The sequence below is a fragment of the Hypanus sabinus genome, unplaced genomic scaffold, assembly GCF_030144855.1.
Source record: "Hypanus sabinus isolate sHypSab1 unplaced genomic scaffold, sHypSab1.hap1 scaffold_694, whole genome shotgun sequence".
NCBI classification, from domain to species: Eukaryota; Metazoa; Chordata; class Chondrichthyes; order Myliobatiformes; family Dasyatidae; genus Hypanus; species Hypanus sabinus.
The window spans coordinates 233,517-257,501 of NW_026781546.1; the positions used below are offsets into that span (position 1 = coordinate 233,517).

Genomic DNA, 23,985 nt, shown 5'->3' on the forward strand with positions numbered 1-23,985 from the left:
TTATTTCTCCTTGCAATATCCTCCCTCTTCGTTTGTATCTGTGCCCTCTCGATTTAGAATCCAAACCCGTCCCAGAGATTACAGCTGTCTGCCATATCCTGCGCATTCATGGGTCATTCCGTATTCGCCTATATTCGAATATAATAAATACTTCTCTTGGCCAACCTTTCCCTGTAATTGATGCTTTTATTCTCGGCAATATCCTGGAAAATCTCTTCTTCTCTGTCTCCAGGTTGACAATGCCTTCTCAATAACATGGTAGCCACACTTGCTGACAATTCTCCACTGAGCCATAATGTCCCGACTCCTAGAAACCCAGCGTGCTAAACTTCCTCCTCACCACCCTGCCTGAATGTGCGCCCGAACTCTGCAAAGAATCTCCTATCCCCCCGTGCCAATGTCCAAAATACATCCCCTCATGTTAGTATATTTTGATCCCAATTTGTAATTCCTCGGATCGCCTCCCAGTCAGATCAAATCTCTCTGTCAATCAATCAATCAAACCCGATGCACTCGAAACAAGACCTCCTAATTTCGTGTCGTCACTAAACTTACTAATTGAGCCATTTACACTCACATCCGTGTGATTCAGATAAAGAAGGAATGACAGAGATCCCAACTGATCCTGTGGCATCCCACTGGTTAGAGGCTTCTTGTCGGAGAATGGACCTCAGTCATCGCCCCCTATCACTGAGCCAATTCTGAGTCAAACTCTCTCATTGCCATGAATCTCAGAATGTCTAAACTTTCGGAACAGTCTACCGTGCGGGAGTTTGTCAATGACCTTATTCAACTTCACTGAGTTAACTTCATACCTCGCCTTCGTTACCAATACCAAAATAAAAACAAACTACAAAAGATTCGAATCGGATTCAGACCCACAAGAACAATCATGATAATTATTATAAATGATTATGACCTCATCCAGGTCATTAAAAAAATCAAAAAGAGCAGGATTCTCTGCTCCGTTTCTTGAACAAGGGAACAACACCCTCAACCCATCAATCCTTCCGGAACCTCTCCTCATTGATAATGCAAAGATCGTCGCCGGAGGCTCAGCAATCTCCTCCCCATCGCCGCCCAGAGTCGACGAGACTGCATCCCGTCTGGTCACGGCAACTTATCCAGCTTGATGCTTTCCAAAAGCTCCAGCACATCCTCTTCCTGAATATCTACACGCTTCATGCGTAGTGGAGTAAACGATGGAAGTAGGTAATGCTGGCGGTGCATTGCCGAGCCTTATGAGAATCTGCTTTATTATCCTCACTTAAATCGTGCAAATGAGTTGTGCATTTGTTTTAGATGTTCCGGGAAATCTACGTCTCTCAGCCCAGATCTTGCGGCGTCTAGATCAGTGTCAAATGAGATTTCATTTTTCTTGGAAACCGGTTCCTGAATTACAGTGGTATGTTAACGGCTCACATTTTATTAACAAAACGAACAACGGGACAATTTGTTTTATGGGAAGGATGTAATAGAGAAATAGCCGTCATTTAAAGGTGAAATTTTGAGGGTACAGAATCTTTATGATCCTGTTAGGTTGAAAGGAGCGGTTAAACGTTTGAGAGAGACATGGTTTTCAAGGGATATTGGAAACATGGTTAGGAAAAATAGAGATACCTACAATAAATATAAGCAGCATGGAGTAAATGAGGTGCTCGTGGGATATAAAGAATGTAAGAAGAATCTTCAGAAAGAAATTAGGAAAGCTAAAAAAGGTACGAGGTTGCTATCCAAGTAAGGGGAAAATAAATCCAAAGGGTTTCTACAGTTATATTAATAGCAAAAGGATAGTGAGGGATAAATTGGTCCCTTAGAGAATCAGAGTGAACAGCTACGGGTGGAACCGAAAGAGTTGGGGGAGATTCAGAACAATCTATTTTCTTCAGTATTCACTATGGAGAAGGATATTGAATTGTGTAAGGTAAGAGAAACATGTAGGGAAGCTTTGGAAACAATGACGATTATAGAGGAGGAAGTACTGGCGCTTTTAAAGAATATAAAAGTGGATAAATCTCGGGGTCCTGACAGGATATTCCCTAGAACCTTGAGGGAAGTTGGTGTAGAAATAGCAGGGGCTCTGACAGAAATATTTCAAATGTCATTAGAAATGGGGATGGTGCCGGAGGATTGACATATTGCTCATGTGGTTCCATTGTTTAAAAAGGTTTCTAAGAGCAAACCTAGCAATTATAGACCTGTCAGTTTGACGTCAGTGGTGGGTTAATTAATGGAAAGTGTTCTTAGATGTGGTATATATAATTACCTGGATAGACAGGATCTGATTATGAACAGTCAACATGGATTTGTGCGTGTAAGGTCATGTTTGACACATCCTATTGAGTTTTTTGAAGAAGGTACGAGGAAAGTTGACGAGGGTAAAGCAGCGGATGTTGTCTGTATGGACTTCAGTAAGACCTTTGGCAAAGTTCCGCATGGAAGATTAGTTAGGAAGGTTCGATCGTTAGATATTAATATTGAAATAGTAAAACTGGATTCAACAATGGCTGGATAGGAGATTGCGGAGAGTAGTGGTGGATAACAGTTTGTCAGGTTAGAGGTCGGTGACTGGTGGTGTGCCTGAGGGATCTGTATTGGGTCCAATGTTGTTTGTCATATTCATTAATGATCTGGATGATGGGGTGGTAAATTGGATTTGTAAGAATGAAAATGATGCTAATGTAGGTGACGTTTTGGACAATGAAGTGTGTTTTCCAAGCTTTCTGAGAGATTTAGGGCAGTTAGAATAGGGGGCTGAACGATGGCAGATTGACATTAATGCTGATAAGTGTGAGGTGCTACATTTTGTTAGGAATAATCCAAATAGGACAAACATGGTAAATAGTAGGGCATGAAGAATACAGTAGAACTGAGTGATCTAGGAATAATGGTGCATAGTTCCCTGAAGGTGGAATCTCATGTGGATAGGGTGGTGACGAAAGCTTTTGGTATGCTGGCCTTATAAATCACAGCACTGAGTATAGGAATTTGGATGTAATGTTAAAATTGTACAAGGCATTGGTAAGGTCGAATTTGGAATATTTTGTACAGTTCTGGTCACCGAATTATAGGAAACATGTCAACAAAATAGAGAGCGTACAGAGAAGATTTACTGGAATGTTACCTGGGTTTCAGCACCTAAGTTACAGGGAAAGGTTGAATAAGTTAGTTCTTTATTCTTTGGAGAGTAGAAGGTTGAGGGAGGACTTGATAGAGATATTTAAAATTATGAGGGGGATAGATAGAGGTGACGTGGTCTCGTTTTTACCGGGCACCATACCAGCAGTTATGGTCGAAATGACAATAAAAAGTGACTTGACTTGACTTGACTTGACTTGAACCTGGCGGTTATCCTTTTGTGTATTCTGCTCAAGGCCCGCCAAACCAATTTGCAGCTCTGCATTTTCATCTGCATTTTCTCTCCATCTAAATAATGGTCTGCCCGTTTATTTGCTCACCAAAGTGCATGACCAGACAATTTCCAACATAGTATTTTATTTGCTACTTCTTTGCCTATTCCCCTAAACTATCTAAGTCTCTCTGAAGACTCGCTGTTTCCTCAACGCTATTTTTCCTCCACCTATCTTTGTATCATCGGCAAATATAGCCACAAATCCATTAATCCTGTAGTCCAAACCTTTGACATACATGGTAAAAAGCAGCGGTTTGTGTTGAATGGAGAGATGCAGCCTGTGATGAGTGTCAATATTGTTCAGACGATATGAGTCCCAGTGCAGAGCGAGTAAGACTGCAGCCGTTCTCGTTCCACTGCTGAGAAAAGAAAAGTGCAAAGGATGTTGATTGATTGTTCCTTCTCCTGCTCGCCATCTCAGCCCTGGGAAAAGGCCTCTGACTATCCACACGATCAATACCTCTCATCATCTTTTACACGTCTATCAGGTCACCACCCATCCCCCGTCGCTCCAAGGAGAAAAGGCCGAGAACATTCAATCTGCTCTCTTAAGGCATGCTCCCCAATCCAGGCAACATCCTCGTAAATCTCCTCTGCACCCTTTCTATGGTGTCCACGTTCTTCCTGTAGTGAGGAGACCAGGAATGAGCGCCACACTCCGAGTGGGGTCTCTCCAGGTTCCTTTCTAGGTGCAACAGTACAATCAGCTCGAAAACTAAATCCGACGGTTGGTGAAGGCCAGTACACCGTACGCCTTCTCAACCACAGAGTCAACCTGAGTAGTGGCTTTGATTGTTCTTTGGACTCGGACCCCAAGATCCCTCTGATCAACCGTACTACCAAGATTCTTGCCATTAATATCTATATTCTGCCTACCTAACTGAACGACCACACACTTATCTGGGTTGAACTCTCACATCTCAGCCTCGTTTTGCATCCAATCAGTGTCCTGCTGTAACCTCTAACTGCCCTCCACACTATCCACAACAACCCAGTCTTTCTGTCATCAACAAATTTGCGAACCCGTCCATACGGTCTACATCTACGGCTCTACCTTCATCAATGTGTTTCGTCACATCTTCAAAAAAATCAATCAGGCTGATAAGACTCACTGGACTATAATTTCCTGGGCTATCCCTACTCCCTTTCTTGAATACGAGAGCAACAACCGCAACCCCCCAATCCTCGAGAAACTCTCCCGTCCTCATTGATGATGGAAACATCACCGCTGCAGGCTCAGCAATCTCCTCCCTCGCCTCCCACGGTTTCCTGGGATGCATCCCTTCCGGTCCAGGTGACCTATCCAACTTAATGATATCTAAAATCTCCAGTACATCCTATTCCCTAACATCTATCGTCAAAGGCTTTTCAGCCTGCTGCAGGTCATCCCTACAATCGCCAAGATCTTTAACCGTAGAGAATAGGGAAGCCAAATTTTCATTAAGTACCTCTTCCGATCCCATACACCCTTTTGTACTGTCTCACTTGATTGGGCCCATTCTCTCACGTCTTATCCTCTTGCTCTTCATATAGTTGTAGAATGCCTCGGGGTTTTCCTTAATCCTGTCTGGCATGGCCTTCTCATGGCCGCTTCCGGCTCTCCTAATTTATTCTTAAACTCCTTCCTGCTTATCTGACAGGTTTCTAGATCTTTATCATTACCCTGTTTTTTGAACCTTTCGTAAGCTCTTTTTTCCTTCTTCACTCTATTTACAACGGCCTTTTGTACAACACGGTTCCTGTTTCGTGTATGCTTGTACTTCCCACTGGTCGCGATGAATGGAACACAGTTAGCCAACCTCCAAACTTCGCAATTTTCCCCGAATCCTGTAACGTCCATCTCAAAACATCATGTCCATCAGATTGAATAACTTATAAATGTTTACTTATTATGGAATGATAAAAGTTTGATTTCATTTTCAGATTCGTAACAGAATTCATAAACCTGCAGATTCTATTCTTGTGTCGTGCACTAACCAAACCCCTCTGTTTTAACAGGACCTGTTTCCAATGTCACTGTTACATCTAATGCCACCAGACTGATTGAGTACAGCGACACCGTCAGACTAACCTGCTCCGCAAGAGGCACGGATGTCTCTTACCTGTGGCTTGAGGAGAACAGCGTGATCATTCCCGGCGGCAGGTTTGAGCTGAGTGCCGATCACAGCACACTCACTGTTTCTGGAGTGCGACGGACAGACGGAAATTTCACCTGTAGAGCAAGCAACGTGATTAACGAAATCACGAGCGCTCCGTTTTCTCTTAATGTCAACTGTAAGTGTCCCGAGACTCCGGTAGTTACCTGTTATATCACAGTTAAATTTCAAATCCGTGTCTTATTACGGCTACGGTTAAGCTAACACTATGTCGGTTCAAATCTGTACTTCAGGTAAATGAAACGTGCAGGATAGCCTGGTCTATCCTGCATGAGTCTTCACACAAAACAACGCGTTTTGAACAAGTCCGATGCCCACGGCTCAAGGCAATGGTGATGTCCATTAAATTTGGATTTGACTCTGCTGAGCTTTGTGTGTCACTTCAGTTCTATTCATTCATATCGAAATCATCTCTGCAAAATTCTAATTCTGGTTTGTGTTTTTTCTCAACACAATGGAAGGTGATCCGGACTTGGTCTAGTGAGGGCAAAGATATTACTTTTTAGACAAATGGACATTTGAATCTCCGGCGCTGTGTAAGGCCGTTTAGGGACTTTGATAATAATTCCGTTCACCGGAAGGGACAGTGGAAGTTCAGAGTTTAAAACGCCCACAGCCCTTATCAGCCCCACAACCCTTCTGACAAATGTCCATAGACACGACGAGGTGGGGGATACATTGCTTCAGTGCACATGTGGAAGCGGGAATTTACAGCTGTTAGATCTGGATGAAAATCACAAAGTGCAGTGGTGTTACAGCCACCGGTCCTCACTGAAAGAGACTAAAACTAGAATATTAGAACTGAAAACGCGTCTTACCATAAAACGTTGTAAACTGGAGTGTCCCTATAATTGCACACGTGGTCAGAGACTTGACAGTATAGTGTGGGCCCACATGACATTTAGCCCGAACCCTGATTACATGAGTTATTGCATCTACACTCCGAGTCCCTGCAGAGTGGTGTTGGGTATTTTGTTTGGAAAGTTTTCCTGAACTCTTTTCCACAAAACACACACATAGGGAAGTTGTACAAAGCGATACGCTTATGACTGGCGTGCATTGTATCTAGGTTGGAATAGGAGACGGGTTTTGGGGTATGAGGTAACTGTGCAATCCATAGTTTCGGAAGACGTGGATAATCTGACACAGTGTCCCGACTCTCCTCTTTCCCGCGCGTGGCTTTCAGACGGATGCATTCTCCAGTGTGTCGGTGCGCTTTCTCTGGTGGTGGGCTGTTCTTCCTCTGCAGCTGAGGAACTCTGTTGTATCTCCTGTGTGATTTGTTGCAACCCCTTTTGTCCGTTTCTTTTAGACGGACCGGATCGTCCATCCATCATCACTCAACCGCACTCGTCTTTTCACATTGCCGGAGGCTCCCTAAGGTTAACATGCTTCTCAAAGTCCCACCCAGATGCTCAATTGAATTGGCAACTGAACGGTGCCCACCTACACAGTGGGCAGGAGGTCGTCCTCGACAGCATCTCTGTGAACAACGCGGGAACGTATACTTGTGAGGCCTATAACATGGTTACAAAAAGGAACAATGCCTCAACTACGCAAATCAATGTGTTCGGTAGGTAGTCCGTACCTCCCTTTGTTGAAGTCGTATATTTAACGGTGTTGGTGCGGCCAGGCCCGTGCAATTCAACTGAATGCCTGAACCCGATTAGACATTATTCTAATAAGGGATGCTCGCCAATCCAGACAACATCCTTGTAAATCTCCTCTGCACCCTCTCTGTGCCTGCCACATCATTCGTCTAGTGAGACGACCAGAACTGAGCATAGCACACCAAGTGGGGTCTGATCAGGGTCCTATATATCTGCAACATTACCTCGGCTCCTAAGTTCAATTCCACGATTGATGAAATCCAAGCCACCTTACGCCTTCTTAACCACAGAGTGAACCTACGCAGCTGCTTTGAGCGTCCTATGGTCTGGGACCCCAAGATCCCCATGGTCCTCCACACTGCCAAGAGTCTTACCATTAATACTATATTCTGCCATTATATTTGACCTACCAAAATGAACCACTTCACACTTATAAGGATTGAACTCCATCTGCCAGTTCTCAGCCCTGTGTTGCATCCTATCAATGCCCCGCTCTAACCACTGACCGGCCTCCACACTAACCATTGTGTCATCGGCAAACTTACTAACCTATTCCTCTACTTCTCCATCCAGCTCATTTGTAACAATCACCCCCCAATAGACTTTCTCTGCCTTCCCGCCAGGATTCAAGTGTAACCCGTCCTGTTTGTACAGTTGACAGCTGCCCCAGAAGAGTTCCCAATGTTCTAGAAACCTGAACCCTTCTCCCCTTCTCCAAGGGGACATTGCTTTGTGGATCCAGAACTGCCTTGCACACTGAAGGCAAATAGTGGTTTTCGACGGGTCATAATCTCCATGGAGATCGGTGACGTGGAGTGCCTCAGAGATCTGTTCTGGGACCCTTACTCTTAGTGATTTTTTATAATTTGTCTGGATGAGGAAGTGGAGGGATGGGTTGCTTTCAAGAAGGAGCTAGATGGATATCTGATGGATAGGGGAATCAAGGGATATGGGGACAAGGCAGGGACTGGGTATTGATAGTGAATGATCAGCCATGATCTCAGAATGGCGGTGCAGACTCGAGGGGCCGAATGGTCTACTTCTGCACCTATTCTCTATTGTCTATTGTCTACTGTTAGTTTTCTGACGACGGAATGGTTGGAGGTTTTCCAGATATTGTGGAGCACAGTCAGAGGTCACAGCGGGACGTTGACAGGATGCAAAACTGTGCTGAGCAGTGACAGATGGAGATCAACACAGATAGGTGTCAGGTGGTTCATTTCGTTAGGTTAAATGTCAAGACAGAATATAGCATCAATGGTAAGACTCTGGAGGATCTTGGGTTCGAGTATATTACTGTAACACACACAAAGCTGCTGCACAGGTTGCTTCTGTGGTTAGGACACCATAAGGATTGAGTTTAAAACCCGAGAGGTAATGTTGTAGCCATATAGGAACTCGGACAGACCCCACTTGTAGTACTGTGCTCTATACCGGTCGGCTCACTGAAGGAAGTATGTAGAAACCACAGGGACGGTGCAGAGGAGGTTTACAAGGATGTTGCCTGGATTGGGGAGCGTGCCTTATGAGAATGGGGAGAGTGAACTCGGCCCTTTCCCCTCGGAGCGACGGAGGATGAGAGGTGACCTTACAGAGGTGTGCAAGATGATGAGAGGCATTGATCGTGTGGATAGCCAGAGGCTTTTTCCCGGGGCTGAAATGTATAGCATGAATGGGCACAGTTTTAAGGTGCTTGGAAGTAGGTACAGAGGGGATGTCAGGGGTATGTTTCTTTACCCTGAGAGTGGTGAGTGCGTGGAAGGAGCTGCCGGCGCCGATAGGATACGGCTTTTAAGAGACTCCTAGACAGGAACATGGAGCTTAGTAAAATAGAGGGCTATGGGTAACCCGAGGGAATTTCTGAGGTCAGGCCATGTTCGGCACAGCTTTGTGGACAGAAGTGTCTGTTTTGTGCTGCAGGTTTTCTATGTTTCTGTGTTTCTATCTGGTAATGTCGAGTCCGGTGCTGATTACGGAATTCAGATCCGTGTTCTTATCCATTATTTGGTTTGCAATTCATGCTTTTAAGGTGTTCCCCAGTTTGCATTTTTTTCGGCTGTGTGAGATTACAATTTTCATTGGCTCCATTACATTGACACTGACACTGAACTTTGCATCATTTCAGTAACGACAGCTTATCTGGATGATCTTACAAACGGTTGTCAGCAATTCTCCTCTGTGCTTACCAGTGATTTCCCATCACCTTTCTCATTGCCAGGTGACCCTTGCCTGAAGTGAATTAATTCCTAATTCCTTCTTCACCAGCTCCGTTTATTTGTCAATTGTCCCGGTTTTATTTATTTATTTTTCTGAAATGTGAGCTTTTGAAGCACCTTTGTCTCATATATTAAAACAGCAAGGAACCAATGCCTTCAGTCCAGCTCGTGTCCATGTCGTCCACTGAAACTCCCTGCTGGTTACAGCTGCTCCTTTAACACCCCAAACTACTCAGTCCTGTTGTTTATCCATGTCTGTTCTAAATATAGCAACTGTGTCCTCCTCCACCACTCCCTCAGCCAGCTCATTACAGGTATTTATCAGTTTTAAATCTCTCCCTCTTAACATTTGTGCCTTCCCCCTAAATCTGGATGCAGTTTTTTTAAGTGAAAACCTGAATACCCTTACTGAATACCCTTTAGACAAACCCCACTGTCCCACCAACATCTCTCCCCCGTTGCCTACTGGAAAGAACAATCCAAAGGATTTATCAGATATTGAAACATTGAAACATTGTAAACCTACGGCACAATAAAGGCCATTCGGCCCACAAAGCAGCGCCGAAGTTAAACACCACACACCTATCTGGGTTGAACTCCATCTGCCTCATCTCAGGCCAGTATTGCATCCTATCAATGTCCTGCTGTAAATTTTGACAGTCTTCCATACTATCCACAACATCCCAATATTTCTGTCATCATCATATTTACGAGCCCAACCATCCAATTCCTCATTCAGTTCATTTATAAAAATCGCCAAGAGTAGGGGTCCGAGAACAGATCCCTAGGGCACGCCACTGGTCACCGGCCTCCATGCAGAATATGACCCACCTACAAATACTTTTTGCCTTCTGTGGACAGCCAGTTCTGTATCCACAAAAGATATGTCACCTTGGATCCATGCCTTCTTACTTTCCCTATAAGTCTTACATGGGCTACCTTATCAAATCCCTGCTCAAAAATCCATACTTTCTACATATACTGCTCTACCTTCATCAATGTGTATCGTCACATTCTCAAAAAATTCAATCAAGCTGATAAGACTCACTGGACTATAATTTCCTGGGCTATCCCTACTCCCTTTCTTGAATACCAGAGCAACATCCGCAACGCCCCAATCCTCCGGAAACTCTCCCGTCCTCATTGATGACGCAAACATTACCGCTAGAGGCTCAGCAATCTCCTCCCTCGCCTCCCACGGTTTCCTGGGATGCTTCCCTTCCGGTCCAGGTGACTTATCCAAATTGATGATTTCTAAAATCTCCAGAACATCCTATTGCCTAATACCTATCGGCAAGTGGTTTTCAGTCCGTTGCAGGTCATCCCTACAATCGCCAAGATCCTTAACCGTAGAGAATACGGAAGCAAGGTTTTCATTAATTACCTCTTCCGGTCCCATAAACCCTTTTGTACTGTCTCACTTGATTGGGCCCATTCTCTCACGTCTTATCCTCTTGCTCTTCACGTACTTGTAGAATGCCTTGGGGTTTTCCTTAATCCTGTCTGGCAAGGCCTCCACATGGCCCCTTCTGGAACTAATTTATTCTTAAGCTCCTTCCTGCTTATCTGACAGGTTTCTAGATCTCTATCATTACCCTGTTTTTTAACCTTCCGTAAGCTCTTTTTTTTTCTTCTTCACTCGATTTACAACGGCCTTTGTACACCACGGTTCCTGTACCGTGTATGCTTGTACTTCCCACTGGTAGCGCTGAATGGAACACAGTTAGCCAACCTCCAACCTTTGCAATTCTTCCCCGATGCCTATAACTGCTATCACAGAAACCTATGTCCGTCAGATTGCATAACTTATAAATGTTTACTTATTATGGAATAGTAAATGTTTGATTTCATTTTCAGATTCGTAACGGAATTCATAAACCTGCAGATTCTATTCTTGTGTTGTGCACTAACCAATCCCCTATGTTTTAACAGAACGTGTTTCCAATGTCACTGTTACATCTAACGCCACCAGACTGATTGAGTACAGCGACACCGTCAGACTAACCTGCTCCGCAAGAGGCACGAATGTCTCTTACCTGTGGCATGCGGAGAATCGCAAGATAATTCCTGGAGACAGGATTGTTCTGAATGAAGATCACAGCACACTCACTGTTTCTGGAGTGCTACGGACAGACGGAAGTTTCACCTGTAGAGCAAGCAACATGATTAACGAAATCACAAGCTCTCCGTTTTCTCTTCATGTCAGCTGTAAGTGTCCCGATTTTCCGGTAGTTACATATAATATCACAGTTCCTCCGAGATACGGGGTTCCGGGAGTTTGTGAGTACATTAGTGATCGTTGCCTGAGGTATTAACCACTATCGACTAACACTGGGACAACTGAACAGTTAATTAGGAGACAGATCCAGGTCTATCTCGGACGCTGGGGAACTAAAATTAAAATTTTAAATTTCAAATCCAAGTTACATTACGGCGGCGGTTAAGCTACCACTATCTCGGTTCAAATCTGTACTTCAGGTACTTCCCCTTTATCCTTAAACTGTGACCCCTCGTTCAGGACCTCCCCGACATCGGAAACAATCTTCCTGCATCTAGCCTGTCCAATCCCTTTAGAAATTTATACGTTTCAATAAGATCCCCCCTCAATCTTCTAAATTCCAGAGAGTATAAGCCTAGTCGATCCAGTATTTCTTCATATGAAAGTCCTGACATCCCAGGAATCAATCTGTTGAACCTTCTCTGTACTCCCTCTATGGCAAGAATGTCTTTCCTCAGATTACGGGACCAAAATTGCACACAATATTCTAGTTGTGGTCTCATCAAGGCCTTGTACAACTGCAGTAGGACCTCCCTACTCCTGTACTCAAATCATTTTGCTATGAATGCCAACATACCATTTGTCTTTTTCACCGCCTACTGTCCCTGCATGCCCACCTTCAATGACTGGTGTACAATGACACCGAGGTTTCGATGCACCTCCCCTTTTCCTAATCGGCCACCATTCAGATAATAATCTGTTTTCCTGTCTTTGCCACTAAAGTGTATAACCTCACATTTATCCACATTAAATTGCATCTGCCATGAATTTTCCCACTCACCTATCCTATCCAAGTCACCCTGCATCCTCTTAGCTTCCTCCTCACAGCTAACACCACTGCCCAGCTTCGTGTCATCTGCAAACTTGGAGATGCTGCATTTATTTCCCTCGTCTAAATCATTAATATATATTGTAAACAACTGGGGTCCCAGCACTGAGCCTTGCGGTGCCCACTAGTCACTGCCTGCAATTCTGATTAGGTCCCGTTTACTCCCACTCCTTGCTTCCTGACTGCCAACCAATTCGCTATCCACATCAATACCATATCCCCAATACCGTGTGTTTTAAGTTTGCACACTAATCCCCTATGTGGGACCTTGTCAAATGCCTTTTGAAAATCTAAATATACCACATCCACTGGCTCTCCCCTATCCACTGTGCTAGTTACATCTTCAAAAAAATCTGTAAGATTCGTCAGACATAATTTTCCTTTCACAAATCCATGCTGACTTTGTCCCATGATTTCACCTCTGTTCAAATGTGCTGTTATCACATCTTTGATAAGCGACTCTAGCATTTTCCCCACCACCGATGTCAGACTAACCGGTCTATAATTCCCCGGTTTCTCTCTCCTTCCTTTTTTAAAAAGTGGGGTTACATTAGCCACTCTCCAATCCTCAGGAACTAATCGAGAATCTAAGGAGTTGTAGCGGTGTGCTACAAGCAGTGCTAAAATTACGACACGGAGTCGGTAACTGCAGTCGAAGGAAAAAACTTTATTCGAAAACTTCAGCCTCACTTTTAAGCCTCCCTCAACCGGCTCCCCATGGCGCAGAGGCTCCAAAGCTCTGTGCTCGTAAACCCCCGTAGGCTATCTAATTGTGAGTCGGTTCGGATGCGCCAGGAAATGGGTCGCCACAGAGTTTTGAAAAATTATCACTATTGCATCCACTATTTCTTGGGCTAATTCCTTTAGCACTCTGGGATGCAGACCATCTGGTCCTGGGGATGTATCTGCCTTTAATCCCTTCAATTTACCTAACATCACTTCCCTTCTAACATGTATTTCCCTCAGTTCCTCCATCTCACTAGATGGTCTTGGTCCCTTACTATATCCCTTACTTGGCCCCTCACCCTTGGTCCCTTACTATTTCCGGAAGATTATTTACGTCCTCCTTAGTGAAGACAGAACCAAAGTAGTTATTCAATTGGTCTGCCACGTTTTTGTTCCCTGTCATCAATTCACCTGTTTCTGACTGGAAAGGACCTACATTTGTCCGGAACAATCTTTTTTTCTTTTCACATATCTATAAAAGCTTTTACAGTCAGTTTTTATGTTCCCTGCCAGCTTGCTCTCATAATCTTTTTTCCCTTTCCTAATTAAGCCCTTTGTCCTCCTCTGCTGGTCTCTGAATTTCTCCCATTTCTCAGGTGTGTCACTTTTTTTTGCTAATTTATATGTTTCTTCTTTGGACTTGATACTATCCCTAATTTCCCTTGTCAGCCACGGGTGCACTGCCTTCCCTGGTTTATTCTTTTGCCAAACTGGGATGTGCAATAGTTCAATTCATTCATATTGAAATTATCTCCTTAAAATTCTAATTCTAGTTTCTGTTTTTTTTTTCACAACACCACGGAAGCTGATCCGAACTTGGTACAGTGAATGCAAAGTTATTACTTTTTAAATAAATGCACCATTGAATCTCCGGCGCAGTGTAAGGCTGTTTAGGAAGTTTGGTAATAATTCCGTTCACCGAAAGGGACAGGGAAAGTTCAGAGTGTAAAACGCTCACAGTCCATATCAGCCCCACAACCCTTCTGGCAAATGTCCATCGCTACGACGAGGTGGGGATCCATTGCTTCAGTGCACATGTGGAAGCGGGAAGTTACAGCTGTTAGATCTGGATGAAAATCACAATGGGCAGTGGTGTTACAGCCACCGGTCCTCACTGATAGAGACTAAACCTAGAATATTGGAACTGAAAACGCGTCCTACGATAACACGCTGTAAACTGGAGTGTCCCGATAATTGCACACGTGGTCAGTGACTTGACTGTATAGTGTGTGCCTACATGACATTCGGCCCGATCACTGATTACATGAGTTATTGCATCTACACACTGCAAGTTGCCTTACCTATCCCCGCAGAGCAACGCTTTGAATTTTGTCTGGAACGTTTTTCTGAACTCCCTTTCACAAAACACACACCTGGGGAAGTTTTACGAAACGATACGCTTATGACTGGCGTGCATTGTATCCAGCTTGGAGGAGGAGACGGGTTTTGGGATATGAGGTAACTGTGCAGTTCATAGTTTCGGAAGACGTGGATAATCTGACACTGTGTCCCGACTCTCCTCTTTCCCGCCCGTGGCTTCCAGACGGATGCATTCTCCGGTGTGTGGGAGCGCTTTCTCTGGTGGTGGGCTGTTCTTCCTCTTCCGCTGAGGAACGCTGTTGTATCTCCTGTGTGATTTGTTGCAACCCCTTTTGTCCGTTTCTTTTAGACGGACCGGATCGTCCATCCGTCATCACTCAACCGCACGCATCTTTTTACATTGCCGGAAGCACGATCAGGTTAACATGTTCCACGGAGTCCCGCCCAGATGCTGAATTGAATTGGGAACAGAATGGTGCCCGCCTACAAAGTGGGCATGAGGTCGTCCTCGACAGCGTCTCTGTGGCCCACACGGGAAAGTATACTTGTGAGGCCTATAACACGATTACAAAAAGGAATAATGCCTCAACCACGGAAATCATTGTGTTCGGTAGGTAGTCCGTACCTCCCTTTGTTGAGGTCCTATAATTAATGGTGTTGGTGCAGACGGGCCCGTGTAATCCAACTAAATGCCTGAACAAATTCTAACGATATCAATCCACAACGTTGCATATTGATGAATAAGAGTATTGATGAAGATGAAAATTGGAATTGTTCTGACTTGCTGATTAAATTACAAATGTTTACTTGCTGCAGTTAAGACCAGAAAGCCGTAATCATTGGAAGGAGATTTAGACCATTCGGCCAATGGAGTCCGCTCCGCCATTTCATCATGGCTGATCCAATATTCCTCGCAGTCCCGATCACAGCCGTTTCCGCATATTCCTCATGCCCTGACCAATTGTGAATCTGTCATCCTCGGCTGTAAACTTACATAACGATTCGCCCTCTACAGCTGCCTCTGGAACATAATTCCCAGATTCATCACGTTCTGTTGAAAGAGATTCACTTTCGGCTTGGTTTCTGAAAGTATACCACGGTATGCACAGGTTGTGTCTTCTGGGATTAGACTCTCCCGCCATGAGAATCATCTTTTCCACATCCACTCCAACAAGGCCTTTCACAATTCGATAGGTTTCCGTGAGGTCTCCCCACATTCTTCTGAACTCCAGTGGGTAAAGGCCCGGACCCATCAAACCCTCTTCTCCTGTAGAGCCGAAAAATCCTGGGATCATTTTGGCGAACTTCCTTGGAAACCGCTTCAGTTTGATCACATTCTCTCTCAACGACAAGGGTCCCAAAATGCATCACAATACTCCAAGTGAGGCCTCACCGGTGCTTCATCGAGTTTCAGCACTACATCCCTCCTTTTATATTCTAGTCCCCTTGTAATGAATGCTGACATCGCATGACCCCTGATACCTGAAACATCCGACATTTCACAGGGTGTTCCACGCTGAGGGCTGATGCAGTTTGTCCACCAGTTCCTTGTTCCCCGTACTACCTCTCCACTATCGTTTCTGAACGGCCCGATATCCACTCTAGCTTCTCGTTTCACAATTGTTGTACGTTAAGACTCTGTGCCGATCTTCATTAATATTAGTGGCTGGAGTGCTTTCTCATTCATCTTTACCTTCTAAATGACCTTTTAGTTGCCAATTGTTTTTTTATACAACTTCCCAATCATCTGACTTCCCATTAATGATTGTTCCATCATATACCCTCCTTTTGACCTTCATGTTGGCTTTGACTTCTCTTCTCCGCCACGGTTATGTCATCTTTCCTTTAGAATATTCCTTCCTCCTCTGCCGTCATCCCCGCCAGTGTTATTTCTCAAGTAAATCTGGCCAACCCCTCTCTAGTGTTTCTCTAACTCCTTTTAACCCACTGTAACACTGGTTCATCTGACTCTTCAGGTTCGCCTTCTCACATTTCAGGATGAAGTCGATCATATGATGATCACTTACACCAACATTCTATTTTCCATAAGCTCTCTGATCAATTTCGGCTCATTGCACATCAGCCAATCCGGAGGAGCCGACGTCATGCCGAAATCTGGCTGCGCCAGATCTCCACGGATCCTTCTGTCAATCTGGCTCCCTTCCAATTGCAACTCCACTTAGTTGCCTATCGTGCAGCGACAAGAAGCCTTCCCACAGGAATGTTTACCCCTCCCCAGTTCAGGAGCCAACCGCCCCTTCTCGAGAGGTCGCAACTTCCCTGGAGGAACCCATGATCATTATTCCTATGCCATCCCTCCTCCGCCAACTCCTCAGCCAGATATTAAATACGAAGTCACTCTATTTTTGGCTTCAACAGCAGGGGGCACGGGTAGTTTATTTTCACATGCTCCACGGGACAATTAAACTGTAGCCAAGTGCAATTCTGTTTTAGTCTGCTTTGCTGGAGAATGTATGTTCTTACTGCAGGAATATCCATGTATTGAGGAACATCTGAAACGGGAATAGGTTGCTCACCGTCCCCTTGGGTAACAGCAGTAACACTTTAAACTCAGTGCCGGCGTTTAGTTCAAGCTGGATACTGACTTGATATCGAAACACATAGGGATAAGAACTGGGAATGCCGACGATATTGAGCTGGCAGCATCCAAATATTATGCTCGTGTTGTAGATAAAACCCCGTGTAAATCTATGTACATTTCAATTGTATTTACAGAGACAGTGACTGGGGTTACTGTCGTGGCCAGTGATCCCAACCCCCTTGAAGACCCCGATACCATCACACTCAGCTGTCACGCGTCGGGCACTGTTCAGACACGGACATGGGTCAAGGATAACCAACCCATCCAGGAAAACGGCAGAATATTTACATCTCCCGACAAGGCGAAACTGACTGTAATCAGAGCTAACAGAAACGACGCAGGGACGTACAAGTGCATCGCCAGCAATTCATTCAGCAGTGGCGCTGGAGTGACCAACGTGCAAGTTTACTGTGAGTAAACAGTTAGTCAACCGCGTTCATTTGTATCAGATATTACACTAAACAACATTTGCTCTCATCTTTTCAATGAAGACAGAAGGTCATAATATCCCGTATCCATCAGGATTTTTCTCTAATCAGCACTTTTCTTCATTTTATAAATGGATCAGAGAAGTTCAGAATTGAACCGGAGCGTCCAGTTGTGTCCAATATAGTGTCAAACCTGACATTAACTTGCTTTGCTCTGTCAGTCCCCTGTGGTATATATTCATGGTACAAGGGGGACAATCTCCGGCAGACATGGCAGGAACTCACCCTTGTGTCAGTGACAATGGGAACAATCTCCGGCAGACAGGGCAGGAACTCACCCTTGAAATCAGTGACAATGGGAACAATCTCCTGCAGACAGGGCAGGAACTCACCCTTGTCTCAGTGACAATGGGAACAATCTCCTGCAGACAGGGCAGGAACTCACCCTTGTATCAGTGACAATGGGAACAATCTCCTGCAGACAGGGCAGGAACTCACCCTTGTGTCAGTGACAATGGGAACAATCTCCTGCAGACAGGGCAGGAACTCACCCTTGTATCAGTGACAATGGGAACAATCTCCTGCAGACAGGGCAGGAACTCACCCTTGTGTCAGTGACAATGGGAACAATCTCCTGCAGACAGGGCAGGAACTCACCATTGTATCAGTGACAATGGGAACAATCTCCTGCAGACAGGGCAGGAACTCACCCTTGTGTCAGTGACAATGGGAACAATCTCCTGCAGACAGGGCAGGAACTCACCCTTGAGTCGGTGAGCTCGGTTGACGTTGGGAGTTATACATGTCGGATTAATAACGGCGTAACCAACAGGACCAGTTATCTTACAAGGTGTAGTTAGCGCACACGGTGAGTGAATGTGTCTCTCATTCGTTCATGTAAACCCGATGATCAAAGATTCAAACCGTTTCCTTCTTACGCTTTCCTCACGCCCTACCTTCAATCCTCCTTCTAAGTGGCCTACCAGAATAAAAGAGTAATTGATTTAAATTGATTCAATATCGAGACCAGCGACCAGAAGTTTCCAGAGCGTGGATCAATTATCATTTCTTAAATAAAGATGAGTTTTCGCCATGTAAAATATATGCTTGTTTTCTGTGTCATCACCAAAAACAGATGAAAATTGTACCTTCCGGGCTGGCGCGATCGTGGGCATTGTACTCGGTTTACTTATCATGGGCCTGGTGGGAGGATTCAGTGGATGGCTGTTCGCAAGAAAAGCTGGCGGGTAATTGCATTTCTCTACGAATTTCGTTCCTACCTTTAATAATTGAATGTGAATTTCGGCAGAATCGACTTCAGCTGGGATCAGGGCCCATCTGTGGACAGAATCAGCATTCCGCCTTCACGGCGAAGTTGTCTGTCCGAAATTTGTCTGAAAGAGGTTTGCGTTCAGCAATATGTGTGTGAACAGCCTTATCTGTCAAAAAGGCCAAAGCAGTTTTGTCTACTTAACCCATCTGTCGATGCTATCGAGCTCGCCTGGTACAGGGCATCCGATAAACAAAACGTTATTAAGGGATATCTGGAGAGAATCGAATGGAATTATAGAGGCCATTCTCATTCGGTGCATCAGCGCAGGAAATTAAGTTCCAGACGAATTATTTTCTTGTCTTTGTTTCAGTTTATTCAGCAACATATATCCACCGAAATCTAAAAATGGCACGGGCAGAAATTCCGGATGGAAAAGTGAGTGAACACCGTTTCAACTGTCCTAATACTGAGTCCAGGGGAATCTCAGCATTTGATTTTAATCTGGGAGCTCCTAGTCCACTGAAGCTGGAGCTGGTCATCCGAGCGAATGGTCACGGATGATGCGACTTTCACCGTTGGGTTTTCCAGTTATTTTAGCAATTTCAGTTATTTTAGTTATTTTACAATATCAGCGAAGTAATGGGATGGTAGTTCATGCAACTTAATTTCTCTCCATATTGATCAATATCGGCCCTCAATTCCTGGTTCCGGCGATTGGTGGGAAGGGAGCTCATGCTCTCAATGGCTTTTTCTATTGGGCCGGTTTGACGTCTGCTGTGTTCAACAAAGCCCCCTGACGGTCGGCACCCTTGTGCCATATCTGTTTTGTTTCCTCAGGCGCCTTCGACACAAAGACCGTAAACTCATCAGAATATTATGAAAATGTCCAAATGGATGAACAGGTTGGATGTTTGCATTATGTCCGTGATCTCACTCATTTCTTTGCAAAGAGGGAAAAAAGAACATAAGTAATGTGATGGGTAGCGTCCATCGGGCCCTTCGGCACGGATGGGGCATTTAACAAGATCCTGGATGATCGATCCCGGATCTTATTTTCCGTTAATGGAGAAACGACACATTATATTCCGCAAAGTAGACCCAAACCTGATGGCATGAACATCGACCTTAACCCACCGGTATTTCTGTTCACTTCTCTCTTCTTCTATTTTCCACTCCGGCCTCTTACCTCTTCTCCTCACCTGCCCATCAACTCCCTCCGGTGACCCTCCCTCTTCCCCTTCCCCTATGGCACACTCGCCTCTGCATTCGGTTCACTGTGGTTAAGAATTCGTATGGTGTATTGACCTTCATCAATCGTGGGATTGAATTCAGGAGCCGAGAGGTAATGTTGCAGCTCTATAGGACCTTGGTCAGACCTCACTTGGAGTACTGTGCTCAGTTCTGTTCGCATCACTATAGAAAGGATGTGGAAGCCATAGAAAGGGTGCAGGGGAGATTTGCAAGGATGCTGCCCGGATTGGGGAGCATGCTTTTGAGAATAGTTTGAGTGAACTCGGCCTTTTCTCCTCGGAGCTAAGGAAGATGAGAAGTGAACTGACAGAGGTGTACAGGATGATGAGAGACATTGATCGTGTGGATAGTCAGAGGCTTTTTCCCAGGGCTAAATTGCTTGCTACAAGAGGACACAGGTTTTAGGTGCTGGGGAGTAGGTACAGATGAGATGTCAGGGGTAAGTTTTTTTACTCGAAGAGTGGTGAGTGCGTGGAATGGGCTACCGGCCACGGAGGTGGAGCCGAATACAATAGGGTCTTTTAAGAGGCTTTTGGATAGGTATATGGAGCTGAGTAAAATAGAGGGATATAGTTAAGCATAGTAATTTCTAAGGTAGGGTTGTGTATAGCACAACTTGGTGGGAGGAAGGGCCTGTATTGTGCTGTAGGTTTTCTATGTTTCTACGTTTTACTTTTTCTTCAGTCTTTACCCCTTTCCCACTCATTAGGCCTCACCTCCCAGCCAGTACTCATTCCCCTGGCCACCATTCTGTCCAGGCGTCTTCCTGCCTTCTTCCCAGCCCAGTAGAAGGGTCTCTGCACAAAACGTGAACGGCTTAATGAATTCCATTAAAGCTGCCCGACACTCTGAGCCCTTCGGCATTTTGTGTGTGAGATTCCAGCACCTGCAGAATTTCCCCAGAATTCCCCGGAATCCATAACGCCTGTGTGATGAAAAATCACATCTTAAACTTGCTGTAATACATTTCATGAAAGAGTCTTTTAAAATGTCCGATCAATGTGAGTAACTCCACACACACACACACACACACACACACACACACACACACACACACACACACACACACACACACACACACTGAATCAGAAACACGCGGTGCAGCGAATGGTGAACGAGGCAATATTACCCCAAACACAAACTAATGTGATACATTGACTTTCCCGGGGTTTATCGGCGGACAGTCAGAATACAATTGCTGTGAACTTGTTGAAACGTCTCAAAAATAACACGTAATCTTCTCTTTCAAGGGTGCAAGGAACGATGCGCAGGATGGAGACTCCACTTACACGGTAAGGGAAAAATTTTCGTCAATTCATTTTGAACTAATTGTTTCCTCTTCAGAACCTGAAGTGAGACTCTCGACAGCGAGAATGTCGAAGTTTCAGTAACGGGGGGAGCCAGAAATGGCGGAGGAACTCATTAAGTATCACGTGTTCGCCTTCACTGTTGAAGACACCATCAGTATGACAGTGTCAGGAGACGGAAGTGGTTGCAGCCACTATAATAAGCAGAAGATGCCAGACAATCTGGAAGGTGGATAAATAACCTGGGGTGAATGGATGAGATTGACTGCACGCCAGGCGTCTGAAATAGGCCGGTGAAGTGGTCGTAGAGGAATTAGTACTCATACCATCATGGAATTGTTTTGGAGGATTGGAAATTTGCAAACATCACTTCGTTCTTCTTGAAGAAAGGGAAGTAAACGACAGGGGCTGATACGCCTGTTAGCTTGAGGCCTCTGTGTACTGCAGGTCTGAGGAAGGAAAGGGTGAGCTCATTGAATGATGAATAATTGGAAGACCTATACTGACTGGGCGTGGAGCGATTCTCTCAACCTGAGGGAGGGGGTGCTGGTCTGGGACCAGAGGGCGGCGCTGTGGAATGCATGGTCCGGAATGGATAGTGTGAGTACTAATTCCTCTACGATGGAATGCAGAGAACCCTTCAGAAGAGAGCGATGAGGAGGAATATCTTTAGCCGAAGTGTGGTGTATCTCTGTAATATGTTTGTCCCTTATGGCTCTGGGGACAAAGGCCCCGGGTTACGCGAAGCAACGTTGATAGTTTCAAGTATTGCAGAGTGAAAGCAGATGATTAGGGTTGGGAGGGAAAATTCATCCGTCATTATAGAATGGTGGAGGAGGCCAATGTACCGAAGGGCCTAATTCTGCTCTTGTGTTTTATGCTCTTGTGAACTTATAGTGCTTTCTGAGATATTTAATAATCATAACTGTGTCTCTGATCCTCTCTTCATCATGGCCCGACTGTTCCATGTTTCTCTCAGACACGAATTGTTAAGAATGCGTTGGTCCTTTTCAATGTTCTTCTAATTCTTCTCTGACACATAAATGCTTTTGGTAATAATTTTTACTAATCCTGCTGATTTCCTCGCATTAACAGGGTCTTATCCTGGAGTATCGATCTGTTTACGGTGATCTGAACAGGTATGTGAACCGAATCTGGGGCTGCCGACACGAAATGTCACTTGTAAAGGAAAGGTATTCACTTATTTCAAGCCTATGGGCCGTGCAGGGTCCTGGTTGTGCACATCTCATAGTCACACTGAGATTGGAAGTTTAGAGACAAGTAACAGAGCAAGACTGGAGTCAGGCAGCGTCGCACAGCGATATATTGATATTGAAAGGAACACTTTTCCTGGGTCTATAGCGATATAAAAAATATTAATTGCGGTTGCATTGTCACAATGTCAGACACAGATTCTGAAATCATCACCCGTATTTACCCTCATCAGCAGCCACACTTTCGGGTTGCTGACGTAGTCAACATAAATTGTGAATTGTTTCCGCAGCTGACGTCACTGTGAACGGAAGCCGATGATTGGATCGTGTATTGGCACAGAGAATGGACAACCATCCAGGATAAATCCACCGTTCAAAATGGCTTTTTTTTCTTTGTAATCGTTCTCCAGGTCTCTATTAAACCTCTTCCGCGTTTCCTAGCCTCACGACGAAGACGTCACAGAAGATTCTGTCTCGTTTCCGTCGCAGCAGCTTGGTTCTCTCGCATCAACCCAGACTGGTGCTGTGGCGTTTCAGGGGATTTCCATAAAATGACCGCTGTTCGAATCCCTATCCCGGCCGTACTCTATTCTCAACACGTGATCAGTTGTGTTTGAGCTGCAATGTCTAATCTATATAGCAAAATTACCCTACCGCATAGCCCTCTATGGTTCTGAGCTCAATGTACCAATCTCAGAGTCTCTGGAAAGTCCCATTGTATCGGCCTTCGCTCGCCACGCACCCATCACTCTCTGTGTGAAAAACGTACCCCTGGCATCTCCTTGTACCTACTTCCGAGCACAATAAACCTGTGCCCATCGTGTTCGCCATTTCAGCCCTGGAGAAAAGCCTCTTGCTCTTGCACGATCAATGCCTCTGATTATCTTATACGCATCTATCAGGTCACCTCCCATCCTCCGTCGCTCCAAGGATGAAACGCAAATTCCGGCTGAACCTGTTCCCATAAGGTATGTTCCCCAATCCAGGCAACATCCTTGTAAATCTCTTCTGTTAATCGGGTTTGTCATCGGTCGCTGAAAGGCCCGAAGTGACTACTCCGCGCTTCATGGCTGAATAATAAATGCAATAAAATGGAAAACGGTTCTGAAACGCCGAGTTGACTCCTGATTACTGCGCGAATTGGCACAGTGAAAATTTATCAATCCGGGACATTGATTCAGCCCTCTTTTCCAATGTTCCTATACGCCGAAATGCGACGTTGCTTCTTATTTGCAGAATGCTGATTGATCACGTAGTTTGATCACTTCATGTGTTTGTTTCATCAGTCTCCCTCGTGTCGATGTTTCACTGTAATCTCGTGAAATGATTTTTGTTGAACTTGTATCTCCTCACAAAACGACAG

The 23,985-nt window shown here is 44.9% G+C and overlaps 1 protein-coding gene and 1 long non-coding RNA gene across 2 annotated transcripts; both read left to right on the plus strand.

Moving 5' to 3' along the window:
- The first annotated feature begins 7,009 nt into the window (after nt 1-7,009).
- LOC132389886 (carcinoembryonic antigen-related cell adhesion molecule 1-like) lies at nt 7,010-20,890 on the plus strand. The gene is made up of 8 exons (XM_059962449.1): nt 7,010-7,141; nt 11,327-11,602; nt 14,897-15,157; nt 17,284-17,559; nt 18,713-18,824; nt 19,221-19,285; nt 19,688-19,752; nt 20,786-20,890. Exons 1-8 carry the CDS (start codon nt 7,093-7,095, stop codon nt 20,888-20,890), a joined length of 1,209 nt encoding a protein of 402 aa, XP_059818432.1. The 5' UTR covers nt 7,010-7,092.
- Nucleotides 20,891-21,279: 389 nt separating this feature from the next.
- On the plus strand, nt 21,280-23,685 carry LOC132389890 (uncharacterized). The gene is made up of 3 exons (XR_009510718.1): nt 21,280-21,393; nt 22,504-22,547; nt 22,913-23,685. It is a non-coding gene; the product is annotated as an uncharacterized LOC132389890 (long non-coding RNA).
- Nucleotides 23,686-23,985: the final 300 nt, after the last annotated feature.

Coding starts and splice junctions, on each gene's coding strand:
- LOC132389886 (XM_059962449.1), top strand. CDS start 7,093: ATGGTTACAAAAAGGAACAATGCCTCAACTACGCAAATCAATGTGTTC. Junction 7,142..11,326: donor TACGCAAATCAATGTGTTCG/GTAGGTAGTCCG, acceptor ATGTTTTAACAG/AACGTGTTTCCAATGTCACT. Junction 19,753..20,785: donor ATGTCCAAATGGATGAACAG/GTTGGATGTTTG, acceptor CTTTTTCTTCAG/TCTTTACCCCTTTCCCACTC.